Source organism: Callospermophilus lateralis, chromosome 4, assembly GCF_048772815.1.
Source record: "Callospermophilus lateralis isolate mCalLat2 chromosome 4, mCalLat2.hap1, whole genome shotgun sequence".
NCBI lineage: Eukaryota > Metazoa > Chordata > Mammalia > Rodentia > Sciuridae > Callospermophilus > Callospermophilus lateralis.
In genome coordinates, this window is record NC_135308.1 from 148092199 (window position 1) to 148118472 (window position 26274).

At 36.6% G+C, this 26274-nt stretch overlaps 1 protein-coding gene across 1 annotated transcript in view; it reads left to right on the top strand.

Annotated features, from left to right (window-relative positions):
- The window catches only part of Ano4 (anoctamin 4), a 210679-nt gene that overhangs the window by 153377 nt on the left and 31028 nt on the right, over positions 1–26274 (top strand). The window contains exons 15-18 of the mRNA XM_076855420.2: positions 11722–11804; positions 15117–15257; positions 17871–18035; positions 24809–24845. Coding sequence (XP_076711535.1) covers positions 11722–11804; positions 15117–15257; positions 17871–18035; positions 24809–24845 — 426 coding nt within the window. The remainder of the gene's footprint in view (positions 1–11721; positions 11805–15116; positions 15258–17870; positions 18036–24808; positions 24846–26274) is intronic.

The following is a 26274-nucleotide window of genomic DNA, read 5'->3' on the forward strand; positions in this document are numbered from 1 at the left end:
CAGTTTAATGGCCTAAGGATCATCTCTTTTGATTGGCAAGTTGCACCATTTAAGAAAACAAATGCTTTCTATTTTCAGGAAATTGCTAGATACAGAGATGATGAGAGCAGATGTAAGTGGTTTACAAGACCTTGGACCAGGTTGATGGTCTGTTTTGTTGCCTTTGCTGTGTGTGTTTGCCATGGAAACCCTGAGGCTTCATTTGGAACCAGTTCCCAGCAGCTGGGGGGGGGAGGGGGCTGTGGGTTGACTTTGTTCATGTTCACACGTGTGTGATAGCAGGACTCCTGGGGACCCTAAAGTTCTTTTGTGAACCCACCGAGGGCTCTGGGCTTGAGCTATAGTGTAGCTCTTTCCTCAGTGCTCATTTCTGTTCAGGAAGAGTCAGGGGACAGAATAATTATGGACCAAATTAGCTTCTCTCTGGAGTATGGAGGGAGATGGTGAGTCATTAGGGAACTACATATTGGCAGAGACCTGGAAGGAAGCAGATTACTTCCCTTTGTTCTTTGTTTCTGGTTTCTCTCTTTCTCTTTTTTTTCTTCCTCCTTTTTTCCTTTCATTTTTAGTGTTGCCAAAAACTAAATTATCCCCAATAAACAAACAAAACAAGGTCCTCGGAGCTCTCCAATCAAAATGACAAGATAATGGTTATTTTAGTGAAAATTCAGATGCTGTATGATTCTGTTAGTAACTGGCAAATGAAGTATTTTCTCGCATTTTTAAAATTAATTTTAATATATTTGGCCTTTCATTCCTGGGTATTTGTGCCAATTTTATCTTTTATAATCTCATCAATAAATCCAACAAAATGGTGATTATATATTCTAAAGAGTAGACATTTACTATATCTACTATGTGTGTAGATGCATTTGCATATGGTACCCTATCAGTTTCTCATAACCCATCGAAAGAAATTTCTAGCCCCGTTTTGTAGATGAGGTATTGAGGCCCAGAGAGGTTATGCCACTTACCCAAGATTACTCAAGAGCTGATCAATGGTGGAATCTGAATTTTAAAACAGATCTGGTCTGCCTAACTCCAAAGTCATATAGAGTGCCTCTTGTCATGTACCTTCAATAGGGCACATCACTCAAAAATGTCATCATCTTAGCAGACTGCATATTTGTTGCCACTGAGCACTGGATGTGCAAAAACGACACCATCTCTGCCCTCAAAAATCTCATAATATGATATAGAGAGATTGTTATTATAATCCAAGGTAAAGCCAACTTATAATGGGTCAGTGAGGTTTCCTCTAGTCAAAAAGGAAAAGGAGAAAAAGAGTAACTCATAAAGATATATTGGAAACAAGTCTTCCCTTTGCCAGGCAAAGGAGTGGGGTTGAGGGGAAGTGTGGAGGCCATCTTAGCAAAGACAAAGGGAAGGTTGAAAGTTTGCTGTGACAGGGACACGGTATGTGTTTGTTTCATAGAACGGCTGCAAGAACATGTCACTGATGGAGTAGCTTAAAACAAGAGGAATTCGTTTTCATAGTACTGGAAATTAGAAGTACATAATCAAGGGGTCAACAGGTTAGGCTCCTTCTGAGGGCTCTGAGGGGATTCTGGATGGCCAACAGCCCTGGCCCTTCATGGACTTGAAGCTGCATGGCTGCAGTCTGTGCCTGTCTTCACCTGACATTCTCCCTGTGAGAGAAGTTACCTTTCCACGGCTGCCTTCTTATAAGGGTACTAGTCATATTGGATTAAGGGCCCAGCCTATGCCAATGAAGACCTTGTCTTAGCTAATTATATCTACAATGATCCTATTTGCAAATAAGGTCATATTCTGAGGTACTAGAGCTGAGGACATCCACATTTTTTTTTGAAGGGACACTATTCCACCATTGCCATGTACATGTTGAGAGTTGAGGTCTTCTTATCTTATGCCATTCGTGAACCCTAATGGATATAGGGTTCTCCAAGTTATCTATCTTGTCTTTCAGGGGGAGTATCATTTCATCCAAATTCATGAAGGTACTAACGTTAATTTGTTCATAATAATATTCCCTTGTATTTTTTCATTTCTTTTAAGTTTATATGATATCACATTTTTTATTCCTAAAATTGGAATTCATGAATTCATATCTTCTTTTTTCCTATCTATTCTATTTAGAAGTTTAGCAATTCTATTGATTTTTAAAAAATAATTAGCTTTTGATTTTAATGTGTTTCTATTGTACGTTTTATTTTTCATTAATTTCTGTTATCTGTGCTTTCTCACACTTGAGTTTAATTTTCGGCATTTCTCCACCCTCCATTCGACCCCCATGGTTGGTGCTAGAGATCAAACCCAGGGTCTGTGCATGCCTGGTGAGTGCTCTGGCACAGAGTTACACCCAGCCTACTGTCCTTTTTCTAATTGCTTAAGGTGAGTGCTCAGTTCATTGATATGAGATCTTTTTTTATTTTCAAATTTAAGAGTTTAATGACATAAATAGCCCTTTAGCCCCATTTAGCTGCATCCTCCGAATTGTGTTTTCATTTTTAATCAGTTGAAAATATTTTCTAGTTTTCCTTGCTATTTTTTCTAGGACCCATGTGCGTTGTTTAATTGCTGAAGACCTAGGAGGTTTTTGAGGTGTCTTCTTACTAAATTGATTTCTAACTTAATTCAGAAGACATATTTTGTACAATTTCAATTCTTCTAAATTTAATGAGATTTGCTTTATGACCACACTGTAGTATATTGGCAAATGTTTCATACACACTTGAAAAGATCATATATTCTACTGTCATTAGGTAGTCTATAAAGTTCATTTGGGTGTTCTTGCTTGTTTATTTTGTTCTAGTAGTCTATATTCATGATAATTCCAACCATATTTGTGAGTTTTCTCTTTTGCCTTTCAGTTCTGGTAATTTTTACCTGGTGTGTTTTAAATTTAGGATTATGTCTTCTGATGAATAGATGCCTTTGTCTTATGTAATTTTCCTCTTTATTCCTGGTAATATTTCTTGTTCTCAATTGCACTTTGTCTGAAATTAATATTGCCACTCTGATCTTTCTTGGTTTGGGTTTGCCTGGTTTATTTTTTCCCTTTCTTTTACACTTAATCTCTCCATGTCTTTATATTTAAAGTGGGTTTTTTATAGACAGGCAATTGTAAATATTTTCTTTTAAAAAAATACAATCTAATAAGCTCTCTTTTTGTCTATAGCATCCCAAAGTGTACCACATTTAAAAATACCATTTGATTTAAATATTGATTTCATTTTAATATGCCATATTTTATTTTTTAATGTGTCCCTTATGTCTCTGTTGCATTGTCTTTTTTAAATAATTGGATATCTTCATGATTCAGAGTCACCTGCACTGTTGACTAATTAGCTCTACCTTTTAATTTTAATCTTATATTGCTTATTCAAGGATCTATGATATATACTTTTAATGTATGACAGTCTATCAAATAATATAATGTTTTATCCCATGTAGTATAAGAACATTAAAAAGCTGTAATTCTTCTCTCTTTTATTTTTTGTGTTGTTGTTATCCTACATTTGATTACTATTTTGTCATACATTTTGCTTTTATTGTTGTGGTATATTTTCCTTATACACATGATAAACCTCTCAATACATAGTTATTATTTGGGCTTTAAGCAGGTGTCACCTTTATTTAGGGAGATTGAAATGAAGAAAAATATTTTATATTTACTTTGATATTTACCATTATAAGAGCTCTTCCTGCCTTTTTATATCCAAACTTCCCTCTGGTATCATTTCCTTCCTTTAAGAACTTCCTTTAAAATTTCTTGTAACATGGATTTTCTAGTATGAAATTTTTAGTTTGGAACTTCAAATATCTTTATTTCATTTTAAATTTTGAAAACATACTGTTGCTGGCTGTAGAATTCTAGGTTGAAGATTTTGCTTTCAACACTGTAGAACAGAGATTCTCAGCCAGGAGTGATTTTTGCCTCTTTGGAGATACTGAGCTGGAGATCTTTTTGGATGTCATAACTAGAAGGAAAGAGAATACTTACATCTAATAGATAGAAGTCACAGATGCCACTAAATATCCTAGGATGCACAGAGCACATTCTACCATAAGTAGGAATTATCTGGCCCAAGATGTCAAGAGTGTTGGATTTGAGAAATATTGCCCATGAAGGTTGCAATCTTGATCCTCCTGAAGTAACATGGTCTTGCTGAGTCCCTTTAGGGGAGTCACCTGACACTTCTGTTGGAGCATTCTCATCTACATGGGAGGGTTAAGCACCACTAGCATTTGATGATTCAGAACAATGGCCTATACTTTTACAGCATTGGATACAATTTCAGTTGTGTCAAGGTTGAAAAGCCCTGCGTGGGGGATGCTGTTCCAATTGTTTTGGCTTGCATAGTTTTTGACATGATGTCTTTAATATTTCTTATCTTTATTCCTTTCTACACAAGATGGCTTTCCCCACCTCTGTCTTCTCTGAATTTTTTTCTTTTTTCTTCTTTCAGTTCACATTTATTGGAAATGTGCCTGAGTGGCATTTTCTTTGTTTCTTGTGCTTGAGGTTCATTGAGTTTCTTGGATCAATGGGTTTACAATTTTCATCAAACTTAGGGATTTCTCCATCATCATATTTTCAATTCTATTCAATTAGTACTTCAATTCCACGTATGTTATACTGCTTAATATTGTCCTGCAGGTCACTTATGCTCTGATCACATTTTTTTTCAGTCTTTAGGTGCTGCGAATAGCACAGCTAAACTCGCAGTACTGGCAAGGGGCAATGGGGGAATAGAAACACACAAACACACACACACACACACACACACACACACAAATATGAAGATTAAGCTGGGATCCGGTGGAGTACTGCTGTCTCAGAAAAGCAGATCTGAAGAGTTATGCCAACAATCTTTATTTATATATGTCTCATTATCAGGTTAAAGACTATGCAAGCATTATTCTGTGTACTCAGGAAAGTTACAGAACTAAAAACATCTATGCAGTTTTTTCCATAGTTGCAATGTACAATGTTAGTATAACACTCAAGGAGGCCCATTGTTTACAGTTACTATTAAGTGGGCAGACTGAGGAGTAGCAGAGCTGGTGAAACATTGTGGTTGTCTTGGATGAGAATTCCTCTATCCCTGGGAGCATGTGCCTGAGATCAAGGTAGGTCGAAGCCGGTAAGACTTTTGCACAGAGCTTCTTCGGGGCAGGGGTGTTACCATAGCAACTGGGCACCCTGTGCCCTTGCACAGAAACATTCCCAGGCAGCAGATGCGCCACAGCCATGAAGTTATTGGAGACCTTCAGTCTCAGTCACTGTTCTCACATTCTGTCACCGCTCTCCACATTAGGTCTTATTCTCAGCAGTTTTGTTTTGTTTTGTTTCGGTTGATTTGTCCCCAGTTTCACTGATCTTTTCTTTGAAAAATCCAATGTTCTATTAATCCTACCTAGCATATTTTGCTTTTCACATTATTAATCTCAGATCTCAACTAGTGCGGTCCTTTTATATTCCTAATTACTCTTCTCATTGAGTTCACATTGTTGTTTATCTTCTTGACATGTACAGCATATTTATACTAGTTGTGTTATCATCCTTATTCTGTTCTTTCTGTCAGTTCTGGGCTTTCAATCTAGGGTTGATAGAATTTTCTTCTGGTTATAGTTTATATTTTCCTGCTTATTTGCATACCTGGTAACTTTTCGTTAAATTCTAGAAAGTGATTACTGGTTTTTGCTGTGTTTCTTTAGTACGGGACTTTGCTCAGGCTTGCAATTACCTTACTCATAGATCAATTTGGTCCTTTTGAGATTTGTTTTTAGGTTATTAAGGTGGGTCTAAAACCCAACTACCATGACCTTTCTGATCCTCTGACTAGTGGGATCATGAACTACTTCCCTCCCTCTATGAACTCTCTAAATTTTATTTAGCTACCAACAGCAGTTTTCCTAATGTGTGTCAAGATTAGAGGAGACCTTGCTGCTGATGTCTAGAGCTTTCCCTTCATGTAACTCCCTCTTCTGTTGTTTTTCTTCCTCACAGATTCATGATGACTTAGCCTACTTGATCCAAACTCTGTCTCCCACACTCAGTGAGACCAGTGTTTTTGTTCCGCCTGCCTAAACTGTATCCTGGAAACTGCCTATAAGCAATGAACTGGCACAATCCTAAGGCTTCCCCCAGGAATTTCCTTTCTTGCAGGGATCACGGTCCTGCACTGTCTCCTGTCCAGTACTGATAAAAGTTGTTACACTATATTGCAGCAGTTAACCCCTCAAGGCCAGAGGTGAAAGGCTTCTGGCTGCTTCAGTTTAATGATATTTGTGGAAGGAAAGCCTGCTGTCAGACAAGATCCTAGAAAATAAACTGCCATAACCCATGTTATTCCCTCAGCATTACCAGTTCAGCAACATGGCTGGAATACCCAGAGCTAATTTAACTTAGAGAAAGAGACTCCTCTTCAAAACTTTTCCAACACCAATGCGTGATCCAAAATGTTTTTTTTTTTAAATGCAAGTGTATGGTAGAGAATATTATTTCAAAATTATTACCTACAATACCTTATTCCTATGGGAGGATATTTAGGAACCCAAATTAACCACCACTTGTTGTTCAAAGATGGAAATCAGTGCATCTGGAAAAGTACTTGGCACTTGAAAAGTAAGAGATTAATAATTGCAATGAATACTTGTTAAGTGAATAGAAAGAAGGCAGCAAGTCTTGAGAACTATTTCTTTCTGCTTGATTAATCAGTCTTCTTTACCACGTTACATAGAACAACCCGAGAGACTGGATTCATGTCAGGATATCCTTCTAATTCCTTATACTAGATAAAACTGTCAAACTTGTATTTACAGACTTTCATTCTAAGTCCTGATTTGGCCATTCTCCCTGTAGAACACTGACTCTCCTGAAAGCGTTGCAATATCAGTGATTAAGTTTCATCTCTTAAAATACACTGAGATCCCTGGCCTTCCTGCTCCCTGAGATGTCTTCATTTTCACACTCTGCAGTGTTCCACAAACTCTCCAATCGTTCATTTACATTCACTTTCATTATTAGTGCCCATGGCCTGTCTCAGATGTTGTAAATTAGCAACCTTTAAAAATACTGTTTGGCCCCCACCAATTTTAAAAATATCTGAATAAACTGTTATTATTTTTTTATTGATGGTTCACCTTAAAATGCATTTTTTATGGATTCTTTTGAAAAACCAGATGATCTTTCCATAGTATATTCAATGAGAACAGAGGAATGTGCCCACCATTGTACATGATGCACAGACCTCTCATCCGTTCCAATCTACACCACACCCTATGGTGGGGCTTTTTCTTTTCAGTTTTGTACTATCTGGGCCTATTAGCTTTATATTTATGACTCTCAGCCAAACTCATTCATTTTTAGTAGGTTTTATAAGTTAAGCTCTCAGGTGGTAACTTCATCCCTCCATTTCTGTGTTTTGGAAAGCACATCATTATAATTCCCTTGTCCATTTCCAAATGCTCATTTTCAGAAAGTATATATATATATGAAAAATGAAATATATATATATATGGAAAAATGAAATCTGCTAATATTGCTAATTTCATTTTTTGTAAAAGGAAATTAGCATTGGTAGAAAAATGATTATATATGTGAACCAAGTCATTCTGCTTTCTTAGTTAATAAGAGAATCATCTTTGCCAGTTTCTGAAAATGCTTGAGTCATCAGATGGTAGGTCATCATTCTGAAGTAAAAATCATGCTTTTTCTTCCATATTTACTGCCCACTTTATTATTGGCCAAGACTTGATTCTTATTTTCATACAAACAAATGAAACATAATGTTTTGATAAGAAGGGGTAAAGTTAGACCTCGGGACCTTAAAGCTTCTTAATTTTTCAAAAATAAGAAAAAACTGCCTTTGCAATTATTTTCTAGAATTAGACATTATTCTCATCTAGATTTCCAGAGTAAGCATTTTAAAGTGAAGCATCAAATTAAGCTTTTTGAAACCTATTATGTTACCAGTAGGCAAAAATTGGTAGCATTGTGTTTTCTAGCAGCTTTGAGAGTAAGTGTGGGCTCTTCCAGGCCTCCTGCAAGAAGATTACAGATGGAAGGAAGGGTAGAGAGTAAATGGCAGGCTCACACATTGAACCTACAACTGTGGGACATAATCCTTTCATATTTATAACTAGTTTCAGCAAAGTGCCCTCAGGTGGTTAGAAAAATAGGCTTTCTTCATCCTTTTTGGCTCTTCTCATTTGGATGAAAAATTGAGTTCCTAGATTACAGTGTAGCCTTGTAGTTAAAACTTAGGCAAATCAGTACCAAATTCCAGCTCTGTCTTTCTCTACCTGTGTGATGATAATTAAGAAGTACAGCATTTAAAGCCTGCCATGGAATTTAGGATATTACCTGAGAGGGAGTTTTTCTCTGAATACTTTAATGAGATGATGAAAGATAGTAACTCAGTGGAGTCTTTTTTTTTCCTTTCTATTTACAGTGTGTTAACCAAGGTTGTGTTTTTTGAAGAGAAATCCACATTAGTTAGGATGAGTAAAGTAGAAGCTGCTATAATACACAAATCCCAATACCTGGCATTCAATAGAATCCAGTAAGATGGTTTTGGTTGGAAGGCAATTTCCCATATGACCATTCATATGAATGAATAGGTTTCTTCCATTTTGTGGTTCCATCCTCTTCCGAATACTCAAATTCTCTCTATTCACCCAGCAAAATAAGAAAGGGAGCTCAAGGAAGATATACCTACTTCTTAATTCTTCAGTCCAAAAATGGCAACCATCATTTCTGCTCACTTTTCATTGACCAAATATGGATGATGGCCATGTCTAATTGCAATAAATGGTAGAAAATATAATCTAACTAAGTTTAAGAGAATAAGAAATGGTGTTAGTAAATGCATAACAGTTTACTACAAATTTATTTGAAGCTGACAATGATTGTTCTGTTTAAGAAAATAATTAGACTGTGACTTGCTGCACATTCTATGTCATGTCCCTTTTGTGTCCCTTATGAATTGTATGGGACAACGTTCTCAGTTGTTATGATTCTGAGCCAAGAGTGCCATGGTACAGTAGTCTTTATCTGTATTTTTCCTTTCCATTATTTGAGTTACCTACAGTCAACCATGTCCAAAAATATTAAATGGAAATTTTCAGATATAAACAAATCATAAGTTTTAAATTGGATACTGTCCTGAGTAACTGGATGAAATCTTGCATAGTCCATCTTCATCTCACCCAGGATATTAATCATCCAGTCTAGCATCTCCACTTTGTATGTGCTACTCATCTGATACCCAATGGCCTGTTAGTCATTGAGAAGCCATCTCCATCATCATCTCCATCATCAGCTGTCATGGTATCACGGAGCTTGGGTTCCGATAACTCTTGTTTTACTAAATGATGGTGCTTCATAATAAGCCAAACTGAAAGAGTAGTGATGTGCGCAATTTGGATAAGCCAAAGAGATGCTATAAAATGCTTCCTTTTAGTGAAAAGGTAAAAATTCTTAATAAGGAAAAAATGTATACCTAGGTCGCTATATCTATAATAAGAACAAATAGGAAAAAGCATAGCATATAGAGGGTTTGGTAGTAACTGTAAGTTTAGGCATCTACCTGAAGGTCTTAGAATGTACGTGCCTGAAGATAAGAGGGGAAATACTGCATTTAAATACTAATGTGCCTGAACACTACTTTTGATCCCACCCATATTTAGAGGGCAGAAGGCTTAGATTCTCCCAATGTGTCAACGAAAGTTGTAAGAGGATTGCTATTTGGGATTGACATTAACACCTCAGGTGACCCTTGTTGATGAGAAGATTAGGTAATAACACAGGGTAGAGATGAAGATAGAAAAGGGGGAGGAAAAAGTATGCAAAACTGTCTTATAAGTTAAATTATTAAAGTTTTAAATACTGTGACTTGAGATTGTTCTAAGATCTGTAAGGAAAGTGAAATACAGGTTGCTCTGTCTTTGTGCCTTCATTGTGGCGTCTAAGTGACCAAGTGAAATTTCTTTTCTCTATGACTAAGTGTCTATATTAATTAAGATAAGATCAGGCCACAAAGATATAACATCATCAGTAGATTAAAAATCCAAAAGTAATTTCTTTCTTATTTAAAAGTCTAAGGTGAGTATTCTAGGCTGGTGGACAACCCAGCTCCATATGGTCATCCAAGGACTTATGTTCCTACGAAAGAGGTTTTTGCCAGACTCTTAGATCTGGTCATCACTTACATGATCTCACTGGATCATCTGGGCTCCACCCATCCAAAAGGGGGGAAAGAATGTGGAAAAATCATTCCTAAGTGCCTTAAAAAGTCAACAGGTGAGCAGTACATACCTCATCACTTCTGTTCATATTGTACTAGTGAGAACTGTCCTTTGTCTACATCTAACTACAAAAGTGACAGAGAAATACAGTTCAGTTGGGCAGCCAGGCTTCATGCCACAATTCTTTCACTGTGGAAAAAGGCAAAAATAGCTCTTAGAAGACAGTTGGTAATGTCAACTGTAGAGTCCATGCAATCAAAGAAAGAAAGTGGTAGTTAGAACAGAATCGTGCTTTTACTGCAAGACAAAAGAGAAGCATAGTGAGTTTCAAACTTTGATATTATCAGTACTTATTTAACTGGCACTGATGGATAAGCCAGAAAATATATTTGCATGTTCTTCAAGCATTTTAATTTCACTTAGGATATGAAAAGAATACTTACATTAAATATAAATATATTCATATGTATTAATGTATATTTAAATGCATACTAAAAATATATTTTCATATATGAATATTTGCTGTGAAGGAGATTTAAAGAACAGAAAATCACTGCCAATCAAATTCATGAGAACTGCTAAGTTTCGTTTTTGTTTTTCTGACCCTGTCTCCTCTTCACTTTTAAAAACAAATGCTCTATCCAGAAAAAAAAAAAACAAGAAAGTGATATAAATGGAAGTATATCCTACCATATATTTAAAAAATATTTTTAAAGAATAGTACTTAACTTGGTACTGAAACATAAATAGACTCCTATAGTCAGATAACTCTATCAATTTTTCAAAACCATACTACATCGCAGTTTCTTTGCACATGATTTACAGTGTTCACAGATAGCTTTTCCCCTGAAGATATCTTATTATTCTTTCTGTCTTCTGATAGTGATGGTGAATAGTTACAATGTGATATGCTCCTTGCAGCATTTGGATATTTAACCTCTTTAGGCTACCTTTGAAATAAAACCAGAAGAAGGTATTTTGAAAGAGTTTACCAAAGTCTTTCAGGTGGAAGATGTGTGTAACCTGATTTAAACATTATGCAACTTATACGTGGATCAAAATATTTTATTATCTCATTAACATGTACATTTTTAAGTTTCTATGTGCCGGTTAAAAGCAAATATAATTTTAAAAATAAATTAATAGATAAATTTTTTTAAATGCTCTATCAGTTGGAAAGATGTTGATAACCAAGTTTTCTGTATACTTACATCCCAGGAGTTCTGTCATTTTAAATGAGTCTATTTTGCCTCAACTTGCAAACCAGCTTAATTTAATTCTAAATGAAATCTCTAAATTTTTCATTGTGTTTTATACAAGCTTAGTAATTTTCAGAAAACGGTTCTTGATAAATGAAGTTTAGCAAGAAATTCTGATACACAAACAACTGTCATCCTTTGCAATGGCTTCATTATCCAGTGACATGGTTAATAATATCATTTTACTTTTTTTTAATATCTCTTTGTCTTTTTCTGGTTGTTTCAGCAACAGTTTTCCTGGAATTTTGGAAAAGACGTCGAGCAGTAATTGCTTATGACTGGGATTTGATAGACTGGGAAGAAGAGGAGGTTTGTATAATTTACCTCAAAATTTCTTTTTTAAAAGAGCAAATCACTGAGAAATAACACCACCCTCCCCGCCCCCTTGAATCTTTACTCTTCACTGGGTAACTGAAGTCATGTCCACTCACCCTCCATACCTATTTTTACAGAAAGTCTCAAGCTATATAAAAAGGATATGGCAGAATTTTTTAAGACAACATTTTGATTCCTTAATAGATTAAAATTCCATGAATAGTGAAGCATTTCACTTATAGGTAGAGGTACCAGATTTTTTTTTAGTATTGTTAAATATTACCCATTTTCTTTACTTTAGTAGAAGGCATTTATTCATTTTATAGCTCTTGGCATGTGGAAACAAACCTCAAAAGAGAACTATTCCAAGGAGGTGTTTCTACCCAGCTAGGCAGAACAGTACTCTGGATTACATCAAATGGCTAAGGATTAGGAGAAACCACTCCTTTGCAGCCTCCTTGGTGAACGTGGCTAAGTGTAGGGCCAGCTGCAGATGCATCAGACTTCACTTCCTCAACATGCTCCCTAACCCGTCAGTCTTTCTCACTGCCATCTAGGCCATTATGCTATGCTCTTTCCTAACTCTGACTGGTTCTGATATCTTTTCTGCCCTGTTCATGCTGGGCTTGATTACTACATTCATGCATTGGGCACAGCTTTCCCTGGACAGTTGATGGAGGCTTCAACACCTCTTTCCCTCCCCTCATCATTATCTTTTTCCTGTTCTCAGTCCCATTTCATCAGAGCTTTTCTGTACCTGTGAGTCAGATAAATTAATTACATAATATGCTAAAAGCTGTTGAATGGATGTTTTCTTTCCCAGAGATATGGATATGCATTTTTGCATATTAAAATGAATCTTCTAGAAATATCAATGATTAGAATATTAGTCCTGTGTTAGGCTTGGTGGTGATATAATTTTGGGAGACTTTTGCAGGGTGGGGGATTGTCCTTCAATTCATGCCTCATGAATAGCTACCTTTTCTCCTTGATCACATGAATGTGCTTAGGTAGTTTTTTATTTGGTTTGGTTTGGGTTTTGATTTTGTCCTCTATTTTTAAGATGTACAACATGGTGTTTTGATATGTGATATGAAATTTTCATTAATCCTTATTCTTCTGATAAGGCCTCCTTTTATATTTTTATAAATATTCTCCAGAAAATAGTTATGTGGGTTTGAAGAAGGTGCCCAGGCAAACTATGGAGTTGACAGGCAGCAGCCAGACTGCATTCAGGACTTGCTCCGGGGTGGGCCATTCTGCTGTTTGGGGTTATATATATTCATGGATACAATTCCCAATGGGATGGAACATTTATTTCCCACATTTAAGTCACATTAAGCCACTGCTCACCTTTGTACACTTTTTCATTTCTAAAAAAAAAAAAAAAAAAAAAAAAGATGTTCCTAGATTTTCCCCTTTCAGCCATAAAGTGTGGCACTATTTTAAGTAGCCTTAACCAAACCAGTCTAAAGTCATCATGGGTACTTGTAATAGGCCTAAGATGTGGGCAGATTTATAGTACATATATCCAGAGTAAATCCGGAGCCTCCTGCCTTCCAGTCCCTGGTAAAAAGCTTGGAACACTGAATCAGTCTTTCAGTTCGCTTTCACTTAGCATACTTTCTTCTTTTAGGAGCCTACCTCCGTGGTTATGGGCTGTTGTAGTTCTCAGTTTCGGATTCATTGTGGAAATTCCTCTTACTTCTGGCCCATGATCACTACATGTCTTCTTTAGAAGTAGCCAAGAATATTGGTTTGTGAAGGTTGCCATAACAAAGTACCACAGGCTGGGTGACAACCTGTAGGAATTTATTTGCTCATGGACCCTGAGGCTGGAAGTCTGAGATAAGGTCAGCATGGATGCTTTCTTCTGAGGGCCCTGAGGGAAGGAAATGATCTATACCTCTCTCTTTGGCTTGTACATTGCCGTCTTCTCCCTGGGCCCTCACATCATCTTCCCTCTCTGCATGTGTGTATCCAAATTTTCTCTTCATAATTATAAGGATACAAGTTATATTTGATTAAGGCCCATGCTAATGACCTTATTTTAACTTAATTAAAGATGCCAACTCCAAATAAAGTCACATTCTGAGGTACTGAAGGCTGACTTCAATATGTGACTTTGGGGGCTGTGGGGAAAGACACAATTCAGCCCCCAACACCGAGGAACACAGGCCTGGATCCATGATTGGCTTTAGTTCTTGGATGACTGGCCCAAGGCTCTTGACAGCCCTTACAGCCTAATGAATTGAAAGTGTTTCCCAATGAAGCAGAGGATTCTAGGTATGTTTATATCCTCAACTGTAACTGCCTGATGTCAGTGAAAGAGGGTAAACTCTTTTTATAACTTCCTCTCCTGCACAGGAACCCTATATGCACTGTCACCTGTTCCCAGAGCCTGTCTTCTGTCAACTCCTTATTGCTTTCTCTCAGGATCTTAGTCTTCCTCCCTGGATGAACTCCTATCTCCATTTCACCAGTTTCCACTCATTTTCCATCGTTTTCCAAGGCACTCAACTAGAACATGTACTTAATTAACCAGAACCACTCCAGTGTACCCACCTGCCAATTACCTTTTTCCTAGTTCCATAATTGCTTTTCAGTCAGAAGCTCCTCACATTTGCATGGAGCTCAGCTAAATGAAACAAAATCTCAGCTTGATTTAGAACTGGAGAAGCCTTGATTTCAGCTTGATTGGAAAGGTGTTTCCTAATTTTCAGTAACAATTAAGAATGTATTTAAAAATCCATTGGTTAAAGGTGAATAACTTCTGTGAGAGTATTAAAAAGTAGGCACACATGTTTTTAGCCACCTCGGTCTAAAAATATGAAAAAAAAAATAATTGGAGAAAACTAACAATTATATTGTTATGATACCTCACAAAATTGGTTTTGAACATCTTTCTGTTCAGAACCCTTTTTGTCTTGGTGTCCATATCACTGCCTGGTAATAAAAGTAAAAGCTTATTGATTGTTTCAAAACCACAACAGACAGGACAGATAGTCCCTTTTAAAATATTATTCTCAGCTTCTTTCTTCAATCATAGTTTAATAAGATGACAGAAAAACATTACTGTTGGTCTAAATTACATTGCTTTTGATAACAGTAAATCTTGATTTAAATCCTATAGGTATTCTTCAAGTAGCCAATTTCTAAGCATTTAAGCTTAGGTTGCCAAACCCACTTCATTGGTTGGTTGATTAGTGTGGCAGCTGCTGTTTTTTGGTGGGGGTAAAAGAATCTTTTTTTCTTATTATGTGAGCACCTCTTCAGTGCATAAAAATGTGTCTGTTCATTCCTCAGGAAGAAATACGACCGCAGTTTGAAGCCAAGTATTCTAAGAAGGAACGGATGAATCCCATTTCAGGAAAGCCAGAACCTTATCAAGCATTTACCGATAAATGCAGCAGACTTATTGTTTCTGCATCTGGGATATTTTTTATGGTTTGAAACTTTTTTTTTTAAAAAAAACTCTTTTATTTGTTTTATAGAGCACAGTCCTGTGGTACAGTAACAACAATAATCATTTTAGGCACTTGATAGTTCGGTATAGTAATACAAAACGGTATTACACATTATGTTACTTAATCCTTACAACTCCATTAGGTGGTCTGAGATAATACTGCTATTTCCATACTACAGATAGATCAACTGAGACTCCAAAAGTTTAAGGGGCTTGCCCGGGGCCCACCAGTAAGTAGCTAAGAGCTTATAACGCCCACTTTAATCTGATGTTCTTTCCACTTGTCATGTTCCCCTATGCCCTGCTAAAAGGAATTAAAAATGTGAGATAGAATTAATAGTGGCGTTTTTAAAAAACATATTTTATTTATTTTTATATAGTGCTGAGGATCAAATCCAGTGCCTTATGCATGTGAGGCAAGTGTTCTACCACTGAGCTACAACCCCAGCCCAAGAGCAGTGTTTTTTAAACTTTTGCCTTGACCACCCAGTAGGAAATCCATACTGTGTCATAAACCTGTATATACTATGCAGATAGATTTATAAAACTTAATAATAACTAAAAAATGTTCACCTTTATAATATGTAATAAACACTGATTTTTTATTATAGTCTATTTTTAATGCCAGATATAACCTCCTAAAATTGCCTTCCCAACTCACTATGGTCACATTAGTTTGAAAAATATTAACTTCGACCTGAGTCATTAACTTTTTCTGAAAGCAAGCTGTTTTGTAATCAACTTTGACACCATTAATTGCTAAACAAAACACACAAATTTGTCAGAAAGGACATTTTAGAATAATAAAGGATGATTGATTAGGAGCCTCATTTTCTCTCTTTTCAAATGACAAGTATTTCAATATATGTCCTAGACCCCTAGGGTGGGAAGGACAAGACTACTGCAAATCCAGAAACCTACCCACCTGGTGCCAGTGAAGAGAGTAGAGAGATGAATGGTGAGGCTGGTTGTCTAGGTCCTCAGATCTCAAGATGAAAACTCAAACACTTATACAGACGCTGCTTTGCAAGCAATTGTGCCCTGCTTTGTCTTCTACACACACATTCATAGTTATCATCTTGTTTTTCACATACGACCTAAAGACATAGATTCAGCTTTCCTGCTCTACAGATGGGGGGCCTGAAGTACAGAAGATGGAAACCATGGAGAGGACAAGTGTGCCAAGGTCACACTGCTGGGTAATAGCTGAGCCAGCGCTCTGCTTTGTCCTCTGATACTAAGTCCAGTAGGCCAACCGTCAGTGTAGATTTCACCTGGTTCCATATGGATAACTCTAGAATTAAGGTGTGGGCAGGTTTTTGCCTTGTTGTATTATATTATTATTTTGGTCAGTTCTACCTCGGACTTAAACTCAAGTTTAGAATTTGGCACTCTTAGAAGTGAGCAGAAAATCAAGTTTGTGCAAAATAGACTATGAAGAAAGGAATCTCCAAATTGGGAGAGGTCACCCTGAGGACTGGCTTTAAAGTCCAGCTTTGGCAATTAAGTGAGCTAACTCTCTAAAACAGATTAGGGGAGTCCTAACGAAAGTCCAAAACTTTTTGGAGTCTCAGATATCTATTATTTTATGGAAGAAAAAATATGCCACATTGTTCTCAAATACCACAAAATTTGCATAGAACGATGCTTCAATCTGTGTGTACATCTGATTAGTAAAATGTGTTCCCTTCACGTGGTTGATTTATTCAACAACAAATAATAGCATGACCTAGGCACCTGCAATTAAGTCAAGGTCCTGTAGAAACTGTGGTGAGCAAATACTGTCCTTGGCCTCCAGAGCTCATGTAGGGGAGATGGACAATAATCAGACAGATATTGGTAGAAATTTTAAGTAGTATCCTGAAAGAAGATATGCCCATATACTATAGGTACCATGTAAGAGCAATGAGGAAAATAATCTGGGAGTCATGAAAACATGTATTGGTGAAATGGTGTCTGAGTTGAGATGTGAAGAAGGATGAGTAGGTGTTAACTAGGCCATATACATGTGTGTGCACCAAAGTGCATGAATGTCTGGCAGGAGATGGGTGGGTAGGCATTGTAGGCAAAGAAAATAGTCTTGAAGATTAGTGGTGCTTAGCTTATTTGAAGCAAAGAGAAAAGGATATGGGATTCCCAGAGAGCAGGGACAATGGTGCCCTGTGGGGCTGGAGGGAATCTTGCAGGCCACAGTAATGGCCTTTTTTTTTAATCCTAGAATAATAGAGAACGAATAAACAATTGTAAATGGAGGCATGAGATGATTTCCGTAATAAATACTTATTGGTCTGCTCCATTAGATATTCTGCTTTAAAAAAAAAATTCCCACAGCTTATAGAAATCCTCAACTGTCAAGCAATGTAGTTTTTCTATTTAATAGGGAAGGAAAAAAAATACAGAAAAGAGAAAGTATAAACCACAATAAAAAGTAGGCATTTCCCTTCGATCAGTACCACCCTTGCTTTATTTCTTTTTCTTTCCTTCTTTCTTTCCTTTTTTTTTTTTTTAAATCAGAGAATTTTCCAAGAGTATGAATCGCCTTCCTGAAACATTCTACCAAAGGGCTCACTGAGTCTCCTCTGTCTTCCTGCCAGATCTGTGTGGTGATCGCTGCTGTATTCGGAATTGTCATTTACCGGGTGGTGACTGTCAGCACTTTTGCTGCCTTTAAGTGGGCGTTAATCAGGAATAACTCTCAGGTTGCAACCACAGGGACTGCTGTTTGCATCAATTTTTGTATCATTATGTTACTGAACGTGGTAAGTGAACTGCAAGGTAACTAATCTCATGGGTCAAAATAGGTGGGTTACAATGATAGTTTTCAGTCGCTAAAGAGACCTGGTCTCAAAAAGATGGGTTAGTTATGTAGCACTGTTGGCCTGGTAGCAAAATGTCTGGCATAAAGATGCTCTCAGATCTGGAGGTTTAAAAGGCTTAATTGAAATCTAAGCTTCAGGATTTTCTTAGTGTAAGATTAGACCAGGTACTTAACCTCACAGAACTTTAGTTCCTTTGTTGATCAATGAGATAACACTGGATTTCCCTTTGGGGAAATTTAGAGAAGGAATGCATTTAGAATACCCACATCAGACCTGTGTCATAGCTCAGCGGTATTAGTTTCTGTTTCTTTTTTATTTTGAGGATTGAGAAGGTAGTTAGTATCTAAAACATTTCCTTGAGATCACCCTGTAAAGAAAAAATCAGGATGATTTCACACTTACCAATTGCACATTTCAACCCAGACCTCTCTCCAATCCCTGAGCCCCAAATTCATAGGCCAAACTGCCTCTGCTCCACCATCTCCAACACTTTAAAACTGGACTCCCCTCTTCCCAGAATCAGCTCCTCCCACAGCCTCCCCCTTGCACATACTCCCAGCCTGGCTCCTTCCTGGATGATTTCAGTGGCTTCCTAACGGGGCTTCAGCCTGCAGGATGGCTCCCCTCAATCTAGGCCCAACACTAAGCCAGGGAGAGCATTTTACAAATACATCAGTTCACGGACTCCCCTCTGTTCATGAGGTCCAGTAGCTCCCCTCTCCCTGAGGGTAAAAATTCATGTGGTGGCCTTTCAGGTTCTCCCTCCTCTGGCCCCTGGGACATCTCTGATCTCCTCCCACCTCATCCTGATTCACCTGCTCTAGCCAGGCATACAGTCACCCTAGGACTTTTCCTTGCTGTTCTCTGCCTGGAACACCCCCTTCCCTAGGGTTTGCTAAACTTACTCCCTCACTTCCTTCAGATCTGTGTTCAAATATTACCTCTTTAATAAAGGCTTCCTTCATTGTTCTATTTAAACTTCCAACTCACTCCTGTCATCTGACAATTTCATATTTTTTGCCTCTTTATTTTTTCTCCATAGCATTTTCCACCATGCACTGTGTGTATTTTCTTCATTTTGTTTGTTGTCTGTCTTCTCCATTGGAATGTAGGTCTATCATGGCAGAACCATTTCTCCATTTTTGACTTTTCTGTTGGTATTCCATAGTGCTTAGAACAGGGCCTGTGACCAAATTACCTGATGAGAACAACACAGAGATTATGGTTTCAGAGGTTTCAGTCCGTAATTGACGAACTCCATTGCTCTGAGCCTGAGGGGAGGGAGAACATCATAGCAGAAGGGCATGGTGGAGAAAAGCTTCTCAGCTTAGGGCTGGGGATGTGGCTCAAGCGGTGGCGCACTCGCCTGGCATGCGTGCGACCCAGGTTCGATTCTCAGCAAACAGGGATGTTGTGTCCGCCGGAGACTAAAAAATAAATATTAAAATTCTCTCTCTCTCTCTCTCTCTCTCTCTATCTATCTATCTATCTTTAAAAAAAAAAAAAGCTTCTCAGCTCATGGCAGCCAGTAGTGGAGAAAGAGAAGGAGAAGCCACAGATAGATATAGGATATAGTGCAGGCTACACCCCCAGTGATCTATTTCTTCCAGTCACACCCCACTTTCCTACAGTTACTACCCATTGTCCTTTCAAAAATTATTAATTAATCCAATGGATTAATCTGCTGATTAGGTTATGTCTTTTATAATCTAATTATTTCATCTCTGAACATGCCTGCATTGCCTAACACATAAGCTTTTCAGGGGACACTAAAGAACCAAACCATAACAGTAGACATTCAGCAAATTGCTGTTATTATTTGCAGAATAAAAGGTAATAGCTGACATTGTCAGACTTTGAGGCCAACTACATACAAAAATACTGACCTTGAAGGTTTGTAATAGAGAATAAAGGACACGATACATATGCTTAGAACCATATTAGATATGGAGCAGACGTTCAATTAATTATAGTTTCCTCCATCTTCATTTATATTGCATTTAAGTCTGGGCCTTAGTGCTGAAATACTCACATTTTTAGAAAAGGACTTGGACTTTCTAAAAGCCAAGTAATTTAAAACTATTATCAACACAATTATACCTATGAATATTTTCCATGTCTAGTTTTTTGTTTGTTTGTTTGGTACCAGGGATTGAGCTCAGGGGCATTTGACCACTGAGCCACATCCCTAGCCCTATTTTGTATTTTATTTAGAGCCAGGGTCTCACTGAGCTGCTTGGCACCTCACTATTGCTGAGGCTGGCTTTGAACTTGCCATTCTCCTGTCTCAGCCTCCTGAGCTGTTGGGATTATAGGCGTGTGCCACCATGCCCAGCTCTATCTCTTTAAACACTCCTGAATTCCATAAGAAATAAACCTTGAATGATTATTAAGAGAATCCTAGGCATCCAATTATAAAGAACTTTAATAGTAATTACTGAGCTGGTGAAATACAGGTAACTCATTACTAGTAGTACTGAAATGTGTAGAAACTTCTTTATTTCAGAAAACAAAACTTCAAATCGGAAGTTGTTTTAAAAAAGAAGATAGAGACAATTGCTGATTATTTTGACATGATGATTGTGTGACTGCTTGGTCAAGTGGAGATTGAAAGTAGATTTTGGCAGCTCTGATATTCTAACCCTGTCACCAACATACAACTCAGTCTCCATATTAACTAAGGAATAAATATTATGAAGGAGAGTAACTCACAGTAAAATTAACCAAACAGCCAGACCACTGAAAGTTTCTGGGCTCAGGTAGGATGAAATGAAATAATACTTATTGTATTTTTATCATCTCTTTACTCCAATATCTTATTAAAATCTAATTTTGGGGTGGGATTGTAGCTCAGTGATAGAGTACATGCTTAATAGGGACAAAGCCTTGGATCATCATCATAATTTAATTTATGTATCTTCTTATGAAATAAACTTCTGTATACACACAGTGGGTCTATAAATATCTTGCCCCTGTGCATATTGAGCATGTTTCAACGTAGTAGTCAGAGCAATATCTCTATTAGCGGGAAACCATGGACCCAGCAATCTTTATGTCAAGAGACATAACCAAGACAAAAGGAAATTAACATAAGAGGGCATAATAGGTGATTAAAGTATTTAGTTGCTGACATTACAAAGCACCAGTACACACTGAAAGCTAGGCTACTATGCATTCAATTTATTTTACCTAACGAAGTTTCAGAATGGCCAAGATGAGGTTGAGTCCACACACTGAAACTAAAATGTATTATTCTTAGGAATCCCCTTAGGGTATATTTTCATCAATTTTAGGTACAATGTAAACACTTTTGGTATTCTGATTTCCTAGCCAATGTCAAACTGGAATGACATAAAATTACTACGTCAAGAATAGTGATGCTAGCAGGAAATGATAAGCCATAACAAAGAGAAGAAAGGCAGAGAAAGCATATATCAGAACTCTAAAAGCAGCATCAGCTAGTACCCTTTTGTGCAGGAGGCAATTGCCTGATCCACATTGACCCTCTCTAAATCTCCACCCCAGCACACACATTTACACTCCTATCATATGCCCTTCCAAATTCCATTATGAAGGTAACCACATGCATAATAAAGTTTGGAAGAATTTTCATCAGAATATCAAAAAATTTAAATCCTTAGAAAGCAAATATCTACATATTGGATGGCATACTAATGACTATAATGTGGCTTTGAACAGATCAGAATTAAAATCTTCATTGGCTTCTGAAATAACTCAATTTAAGATATTTTAATGTCCCAGTATAGTCTTTAAAAAAAATCAGCATTTAGATGTTCATTATTAATACTAATCCATTAACTGATTATAAAAACCTTGAGATTAGATTGGTGTTTTATTAATATTCATTAAAGACTGTAATTTTAAAACCTTATAATAATTTTAAATCATATACTCTGTTTCTGATTTCTTGTTGAATTTGTCCAATTCTAAATGAAAAAGCAAATCTGTATTGAGACATCTATTTTCTGGATCTGATTATTTGTATGTACTTGTATGTGCTTTAAAAATAAAATTTGTACTATTTTACAAAATCTTTCTGTATCCTTATACAATTTTATGCCTCTTAACTAAGGGATATTTACTGATTTGCACTTTTTATATTATGAAAAAATAAATATTTCAAAGATAGAGTGACTAGGATGGAATTTCTTCCTCCTTATCGTACTGTTTCATTCTGCTTCACTAGTGACCAAAGAATGTCTCAATATGGTGGTTGACCAACATGGACTACATCCCAAGAGGAAAACTAGAAATTATTACTGTGCTTTTTATTCACTCATATCAATGCAAATCACTTGTTTTATTATATTGTAGACAGTGAAAAACCACAATGTCTTGTTGCAAAAAAAAAAAAGGAAATCCCCAAATATGGCTTAGATCAGGACAAGCTCACATACACTACTCAGGCAAACAAGCTCAAATTAAAAGTGCTTCAAATTAGACGTGCTCATAACTTTAGACATATCCTTAAGGTCGGAAAGCTTTTTTTAGTTATAACAATCAGACTGTTGTTGTCATTCATCATTATTAGTACTAGGGATTGAATCCCAGCCCCAGCCCTTTTTTTTTTGAGACAGAATTTTGTTAAGTTGCTGAGGTCAAAGTGACTTAAGTAAGACCTTACTTCACATTTACCTTAAATGTAAATGGATTAATTTTTTCCGATTAAAATGCATAGAGTGACTGAAGGTATAGAAAAGAACAAGACCCAACCATATGTTGCTTACAAGAAACTCACTTTATCTCTGAGGATGCTCAGCTGAAACATAGAGTGATGGAAAAAGATATCCCATGCAAGGGAATCCAAAGTAAGAGTAGCTATATTTATATAAGATAAAATAGACTTTAAATTTAAAGTAATAAAGAGAACCCAAAGGTCATTATATAATGATAAAGGGGATTTAATTCAGAAAGAGGAAAATGAAAGCATTTGTTGTATCAAGTTTGAAAACTAAGATTTTTCTGTGGCTCTTATCAGAATCAACCATCCATGGCTTCTATCTCACCTGCTTAGTGAGAAATCAGGCCTTTTCCATACACTACTCATTTGAAGATCCCTTACTGGCCATGAACCTCTCTGTGAATGTTCTGCTGTATCCTGCCCAACGTTCCACTGTTTTTTAGTTTGTATCTTCAACAAATGTATAAGGTGCTCATAAATGCTATGGGTCCCTACTGTGTCCCTGTATACTTTGCCTTATTTTCCAAATGTTGACTTGTGTGTTATTCCTTTTTTATGTCTCTATTTTCCAATGTTCATACTCATATTACAATGACATATTATCAGCTATCAAGACCTTTGAGACAAATATGCACATTGACCCACTTTGACAAGTATATGTCAATAGGAAAAAGAAAAAAGATAAACTAGGAATTGAAAATTGTTTTTTTTTTAAGTTGCCTCACCAGTCAAATCTAATGTTCCTTGATAATTATGCAATTAAGCAATTTTAATAGTACAATGCCTTTGAGATACTAAAATGTTTGATTAAAGCATCTGTACTAATTTGTCATCATAAAAAATTTATTGTTTTGATCTAGCAAGTATGACCAATGCATACCACAGAGCTTCTTACTGAAAATTATGCCAATCTCTTTTAACATTGAGACCCAAGAGTCCGAGGTTTCTATATAAAATTTGATCCTATTGTCATATTAGTTACATTACAATACAGAAAACCATAAACCTTACTATAATAAATGGTCATTGCTGAAAGTTGGAGTCAAAAACTCACAATTGTTTTGCCTGTTTCTGTATTTAGCAGAAATATCACATATGAAAATTTAGAAATTAAGAAGAACCTGAAAGTCAATTCAATTCCCATCCCACTTAAATGCCACTTAAACGTAAGGGGAACAGTGGTTTGAAGAAATATGGTAACATGTCCAAGTCCTACTTTACACTTGCTGGGCGGTAAAGTTCTAATACCAGCCTGGGGAATTGTAACCAGTGTGCTTTAACAACTTTAATCTAAATATGGTTTTAATTTTCATGTTGTTCAAATCCATTTTCCTTTTATTTTTCATTTATCATCTTTCTTTTTAGAGAGAACACTTGCTCTTCCATTTAATTCATACCCTCTCTAGTGAATCTCATACAACTGGATTTGCCCTAAATTATACTTTCTGTGTGCGTGCGTGTGTGTGCGCGCACACACATACACACACACACACACACACACACACACACACCCTCAGTTCACTCTTAGGACCATCTGTCAGATGGTTGGGTGAGCTCAGGGTGCATCTAGTATACAAATGGAAGAGCAGAGTGCCCTAAACTCTGGGAATATCCAATTGTATTGATCACTTCAGCATGTCTGAATACTGTAATCTAGAATTTACAGTATTCCATAAATAACCAAGTTACAGAATCTTACCATCAAAAGCAGTCTTACAGAGTTTACATTCAGTATGCTGAGACTCACCTAGGAATCTGGGAGTTGGGTGGCAGCTAGTCTCATTTCCACAGGATTTCATCCCAAAATAAGAAGTGAGACTTTTAAAATTTAGTAAAATAGAGCCTTGTACATTTCTGACTTGCCCAGGAAAAGCACAATTGTTCACAATGTTTTTATTGTTTGAGCAATGAATGGTAAATAATTGTAAAATTATTTTCACTCATAACTTGATAATCTGTTTTCTTTATAATTAACAGTTCATTTATTAAATGTATAAAATTTATTTTACAGCTCTATGAAAAGGTTGCACTGCTTCTGACAAATTTAGGTAAGTGGAACATTTTATTTCATAGTGTTATGACCTAGAAAGTAAGTTTCAGAGTACATTCTCAAGTTCTGCTGAACGGAACTATACCCTTCACTTATAATTGTATGTAAGAATTTGTTCTTCATCCTCAGTAGAACATTTTAAATGTCTATAATTAGAGGATCTTTTCTATCTAGACCTTTGAAACCTATCATAAACACAGTGTCATGAGCTAATGTGATTTAAAGCAAGTTTTCTCTTCACACACACACAAAATAGCATCATAAAAGTTTATGTGTATAAAGTGTCCAGTATAATTAGAAAAGTGTTGATTTCTTTTACCTACAATTATTGTTTAATTAAAAATTTAATGATCAAGGCACGGTGGTGCATTCCTGTAGTCATGGCTGCTTGGAAGGCTGAGGCAGGAGGATTGCTTGAACCAATGAATTTGAGGCTGGCCTAGGCAATTTAGCAAAAGTTCAGACTTTTATGTTATATGTATTTTAGATAGCTTTTTTGCTGCTGTGACTAAAGGACCCAACCAGAATAACTGTAGAGGAGGAAAAGTTTATTTGAGGGCTCATGGTTGTAGAGGTCTTTATCCATAGAAGGCTGGCTCCATTCCTCAGGGGTTTGAGGTATGACAGAACACCATGGTGAAAGAGGGTGGCAGAGGGAAGCAGTTCACATCATCAGGAATAAAAGAAAGACTCCATTGGCCAGACTCAAATATATACACTAAAGCCATGTATCAATTCCCACCTTCTCAAACCACACCTTACCACTTTAATTACCACTTAGTTAATCCCTACTAGAGGATTAAATCACTGATTGTGTTAAAGCTCTCACAACCCAATCATTTCTTCTCTGAACCTTCTTGCATTTTCTCACATAGGCAATTTCAGGGACACCTCACATATAAACCAAAACAATATGAAATCAGAGCAAAGTTAGTTGCTTTGAAGATGGAGAGCCTTTTAATCAGGAATGTAGGTAAGCAACAATCACTGACATTTTTGGAAATAACATTCATCTGGACAAGTCACTTCTAAGAACATTTCTCTGATGCCAAAAGTACTTGGTAGCTAGCCATAAGTACATTTACCACATTTCCAAGACAGAAATTGTATCAAATTTTATTAATGAGCTTTTAATTTTTTAAACTTCTTTTTATTATTATTTTTTTATTTGTTCTACATAATTGAATACACAGCAGAATGTATTTTGATTCATCATACACAAATGCAACATTTCAGTTCTCTGGCTGTACACAATATAAAGACGCACCACTCATGTAATCATACGAGTACCCCATCTTTTCTACCCACATAGCCCCTCTTCCCTTCCCCTTTGCCCAATCCAAAGTTCCTTCATTCTTCACATACCTCACCATCTTAGATGAGGATCTACCAATCAGAGAAAACATTTGGCCTTTAGTTTGGGGAGA